Below are 5,152 nucleotides of genomic sequence, written 5' to 3'. Positions count from 1 at the left end.
TGTGTGTGTATGAGTGTGTGTATGAGTGTGTGTATGAGTGTATGAGTGTGTGTATGAGTGTGTGTATGAGTGTGTGTGTATGTGTATGTGTGTGTGTATGAGTGTGTGTGTGTGTATGAGTGTGTGTCTGTGTGTGTGTGTGTGTATGAGAGTGTGTGTGTGTGTATGAGTGTGTGTATGTGTGTGTGTGGACTCAGAGGTGGATGTCTTGCAGAATGCATGCCCCGTGAAGACAGGAGTAAAAGTTTACCACCATCCACATGAAGATACAGGACATTCCCAGCTCCCCAGGAAGTTGCCTGGTTCTAGGCAGGGATTTTTCTTATTCACAGCCAGGAACAGTGCCTGGCATAGTGTGGGCACTCAGCACATGCTCATCGAATGAGTCAATGAGTGAACGAATGTGAGCCTGCTGTTTGCTGTGGACGAAGGATGTTGCCAGATATTTGAGCAAATACTGGGTGGTGGGAGGAGCTTAGGCTCTGAAGTCTGCAGTCTTGGGCCCAACCCTGGGCTCAGCCCCAGCCTCCCAGCCTAGCTGTGGGGCAAGACTGTGAGGCTTGTGGTGCCCACCTTGTCCAGGTATTGTGACGCACTCGCGGCAGCAGGCATTGCTCGAGACAGCACAGGTGCTTGCGAAATGGCTGTGTGTCGGGAACACCAGCTCCTGTGGGTGGCTTTGTGTTCTGGTGGCATTGCCCACACACACAGCTGTGTGCCGACAAGGGTTGTGCAAATAGGGTTGTGTTTGGATGTATGCGATGCCCTGTTTGGGGGTCAGTCTCTGCCTTGCTCACACATCCTCTTCTCCTTTTCACAGACATGCTTCAACTTATCAACAACCAAGACAGTGACTTCCCTGGCCTGTTTGACCCGCCCTATGCTGGGAGTGGGGCAGGGGGCACAGACCCTGCCAGCCCCGATACCAGCTCCCCAGGCAGCTTGTCTCCACCTCCTACCACACTGAGCTCCTCTCTTGAAGACTTCCTGAGCGGCCCGAAGGCAGCGCCCTCACCCCTGTCCCCTCCCCAGCCTGCACCCACTCCATTGAAGATGTACCCGTCTGTGCCCACTTTCTCCCCTGGGCCTGGTATCAAGGAAGAGTCAGTGCCATTGAGCATCCTGCAGACCCCCACCCCGCAGCCCCTGCCAGGGGCCCTCCTGCCACAGAGCTTCCCAGCCCCAGCCCCACCGCAGTTCAGCTCCACCCCCGTGTTAGGCTACCCCAGCCCTCCGGGAGGCTTCTCTACAGGTAAGGGGGATGTGTGGTGGGAGGGGACACCTGGGGTGGGACTCCCAGGAGCACAGGAAGAAGCTTCCGCTGTGATGTGAGTAGAGGTCTGTGCAGGCTTTAGAAACTGGGGCTCCACTCTGCGCTTGAGACACCGTGTTACTAGCAGTCCTGGTGTGCTCGTTGCCAGGGTAGGCGCAACCTCAGACTGGAGGCCTGCCTTGAAGCCAGTGCATTTGCATCAGGGCCCAGGCAGGGACTATCCATAGGAAGCCACATAGAGCAATGACTCATCCAAGGCCAGTTGGTGATAGAGACCTGAAGAACAGGTTGAAAGTGGGAAAGGGCAGTCTGTGCCTGCAGCCCCAGGCTTTATTTCTGCAGGGAGCCCTCCCGGGAGCACCCAGCAGCCGCTGCCTGGCCTGCCACTGGCTTCCCCGCCAGGGGTCCCGCCCGTCTCCTTGCACACCCAGGTCCAGAGTGTGGCCCCCCAGCGGCTACTGACAGTCACAGCTGCCCCCACGGCAGCCCCTGCAACGACCACTGTGACCTCGCAGATCCAGCAGGTCCCGGTGAGGGGTCTGGCCAGGGGTTGGGGAGGGCACGGCCCCTGGCCCAGCCACACAGCTTACGGCCAAGCCCTCTCCCACCCTCAGGTCCTGCTGCAGCCCCACTTCATCAAGGCAGACTCGCTGCTTCTGACAGCCATGAAGACAGACGGAACCACTGTGAAGGCGGCGGGTCTCAGCCCCCTGGTCTCCGGCACCACTGTGCAGACAGGGCCTTTGCCGGTGGGTGATGTGGGCAGGGCATAAGGGAGTGGGGTCTGCACACACACATGCCCACCTGGTAACATGTGCCTGGTCCTGCAGACCCTGGTGAGTGGCGGAACCATCTTGGCAACAGTCCCGCTGGTTGTAGATGCGGACAAGCTACCTATCAACCGGCTGGCGGCTGGCAGCAAGGCCCCGGGCTCAGCCCAGAGCCGTGGAGAGAAGCGCACAGCCCACAACGCCATTGAGAAGCGATACCGCTCCTCCATCAATGACAAAATCATTGAGCTCAAGGATCTGGTGGTGGGCACTGAGGCAAAGGTGTGGAGAGGCCTGCAGGGGCACAGACCGGGGTGTCCCTAGGAAGGAACAGATCAGGGGCAACTGGAAGGAAGAGAGGGAGTGAGACTGAGCCTGGACAAGCAGGGAATTGGGCTTCAGCATCCCCAGGCCTGGCCAGCCTCGTTTATCTAGTTAAACGGGTTTGCAGGCCTCTTCAATAAAGGTGGGGCTGTGCTAGGCATGGGGGATGCAGCAATGAACCAGACAGACAAAAACTGTCCCTCAAAGAGAAGCCCATGTTCTGGTGGGGGAAATGGACAGTAGGCAGGATGAATAAGTGCTCGAGTCCACCACATTTGACTCATTGCAGAGAAAGCAGGAAGAGGGATGGTGAGGGTCCCCTGGTGGTAGCCAGGGAAGGCCCCCCTGAGACGGCGCCAGGCACAGCAACAGCTAGCCAGACCCTGCTGTTTGCATCTTACATCCTAACCCGATGCTCGGCCTGGGAGGTGGGTGCTACTAGGCGAGGAACATTTCAGGTAGAAGGAACAAGTGCAAAGGTCCTGAGGCAGTAGTGTTGCAAAGCAGCTCCGCAACCCCTTGGTAGGGCCCCCCAACCCCACAACCCCCGACCTCACGGGCCACCTGTGCTCTCCTCTTCCTTTCCACACCATGCAGCTGAATAAATCTGCTGTCTTGCGCAAGGCCATCGACTACATTCGCTTTCTGCAACACAGCAACCAGAAACTCAAGCAGGAGAACCTAAGTCTGCGCACTGCTGTCCACAAAAGCAGTGAGTCTTGGCTTTATTGAGCTCCAGTTGGGCCTCTCCTCTAGCCTGGCTCTGCCCCCCCGGCCCTGCCCCTGTCCCTAGCCCCACCCTGCCCTTGGTTCTGGCCCACCCTCTGCCCCGCCTACCTCACCCTTGGCTCTAGCCCCGCCTTCAGCTCTAGTCCCTTGGTTACCTCTGGTCCTGAAAGAGCCCTGGTGCCTCCCTTTGGCCCTAACCCAGCCCCATCGAAGCTTCCTGGGCCAGCTTTAGGAGCTACAGCAGTCCCTAGACCCCCAAGGGCCTAAGCTCTCATTGGGGTCACACATGCAACCTTTACTCCTGGCTCTGTTCCTTTCGGCCCACAGAATCTCTGAAGGATCTGGTGTCGGCCTGTGGCAGTGAAGGGAACACAGATGTGCTCATGGAGGGCGTGAAGACTGAGGTGGAGGACACACTGACCCCACCCCCCTCGGATGCCGGCTCGCCCTTCCAGAGCAGCCCCTTGTCCCTTGGCAGCAGGGGCAGTGGCAGTGGTGGCAGTGGCAGTGACTCGGAGCCTGACAGCCCAGTCTTCGAGGACAGCAAGGTTGGGCCCTGCCACGGTGCCCCCTTCCCCACTCCCAGCCATATCCTCTGAACCTCAGGACAGGGTCAGGAAGACCCTAACAGATCCTACCTCCCATTTCATAGACAGAATAACTGAGGCCTGGAGCCATGTGGGGTCCCACAGTAAGGTGGGCAGAATCCTGACCCCCCTTCCCAGCCTCATGGTCTCTGGGGTCCCTCTGGTTCTGCCCTCACCACCCTGTCCACCCCTACCAGGCAAAGCCAGAGCAGCGGCCGTCTCCGCACAGCCGGGGCATGCTGGACCGCTCCCGCCTGGCCCTGTGCACACTCGTCTTCCTCTGCCTGTCCTGCAACCCCTTGGCCTCCTTGCTGGGGGCCCGGGGGCTTCCTGGCCCCTCAGATATCACCAGCGTCTACCACAGCCCTGGGCGCAACGTGCTGGGCACCGAGAGTAGAGGTGGGACTGGCCAGCCCTGGCATCTTTGGGAGGGCGCTCTGGGGGAGCCTCCAGGCTTGTGAACTTGGGGCTCTGGATTTCCTGGGAGCTGTGTCCCCAGCTTTCCCTCTGTCCATAGATGGCCCTGGCTGGGCCCAGTGGCTGCTGCCCCCAGTGGTCTGGCTGCTCAATGGGCTGCTGGTGCTGGTCTCCTTGGTGCTTCTCTTTGTCTACGGTGAGCCGGTCACGCGGCCGCACTCAGGCCCCGCCGTGCACTTCTGGAGGCATCGCAAGCAGGCTGACCTGGACCTGGCCCGGGTAAGGGGTTGCCCCTGGCAGAGTGGGCAGGGCAGGGACCCCAGGCTGGGAGGGTGCTGGGTGTCAACCCTTGTTCCTCTCTCCCTGTGCACACCATGAATCTGTCCTGTCCTCCCTGTGCCTGGCCGTGCATCTGCAGACCCCCACCGCCCCTCCAGAGCCTGCTGTGGATGGCTCTTCTGAGCTGTGGGGCAGCTGCTCTGACCTCACTTTTCTCACCTGGAAAACCCTCATCCACAGGGGGACTTTGCCCAGGCTGCCCAGCAGCTGTGGCTGGCCCTGCGGGCACTGGGCCGGCCCCTGCCCACCTCCCACCTGGACCTGGCTTGTAGCCTCCTCTGGAACCTCATCCGTCACCTGCTGCAGCGTCTCTGGGTGGGCCGCTGGCTGGCAGGCCGGGCGGGGGGCCTGCAGCGGGACTGTTCTCTGCGGGTGGATGCTCGCGCCAGCGCCCGAGACGCAGCCCTGGTCTACCATAAGCTGCACCAGCTGCACACCATGGGTAGGATGGAGCGTGGGGCGGGCTCCGAGGTGCTCCCTGCTGCCTGTGCTCCACCCACAGCCTCATGCCTGCTTGCCTTCCAGGGAAGTACACAGGCGGGCACCTCACTGCCACCAACCTGGCGCTGAGTGCCCTGAACCTGGCAGAGTGTGCAGGGGATGCTGTGTCTGTGGCAACGCTGGCCGAGATCTATGTGGCAGCTGCATTGAGAGTGAAGACCAGTCTCCCACGGACCTTGCATTTTCTGACAGTGAGTGGGTGGCGGGGGGGT

At 60.4% G+C, this 5,152-nt stretch overlaps 1 protein-coding gene across 2 annotated transcripts in view; it reads left to right on the top strand.

Moving 5' to 3' along the window:
• The window catches only part of SREBF1 (sterol regulatory element binding transcription factor 1), a 12,378-nt gene that overhangs the window by 3,828 nt on the left and 3,398 nt on the right, over nt 1–5,152 (top strand). The window contains exons 2-11 of one of the 2 annotated variants that reach the window (XM_011975264.1): nt 821–1,252; nt 1,616–1,803; nt 1,888–2,022; nt 2,104–2,325; nt 2,965–3,079; nt 3,424–3,644; nt 3,881–4,082; nt 4,201–4,379; nt 4,620–4,881; nt 4,965–5,131. In XM_011975264.1, coding sequence (XP_011830654.1) covers nt 821–1,252; nt 1,616–1,803; nt 1,888–2,022; nt 2,104–2,325; nt 2,965–3,079; nt 3,424–3,644; nt 3,881–4,082; nt 4,201–4,379; nt 4,620–4,881; nt 4,965–5,131 — 2,123 coding nt within the window. Of the gene's footprint in view, nt 1–250; nt 1,253–1,615; nt 1,804–1,887; nt 2,023–2,103; nt 2,326–2,964; nt 3,080–3,423; nt 3,645–3,880; nt 4,083–4,200; nt 4,380–4,619; nt 4,882–4,964; nt 5,132–5,152 lie in introns of those variants that run through there. The other variant, XM_011975263.1, reaches the window with a different exon arrangement.

Source organism: Mandrillus leucophaeus, unplaced genomic scaffold (assembly GCF_000951045.1).
Source record: "Mandrillus leucophaeus isolate KB7577 unplaced genomic scaffold, Mleu.le_1.0 Scaffold153, whole genome shotgun sequence".
Lineage (NCBI taxonomy): Eukaryota > Metazoa > Chordata > Mammalia > Primates > Cercopithecidae > Mandrillus > Mandrillus leucophaeus.
Note: the sequence above shows the minus strand (reverse complement) of the source record. Positions and strands in the feature narration are given on the sequence as shown.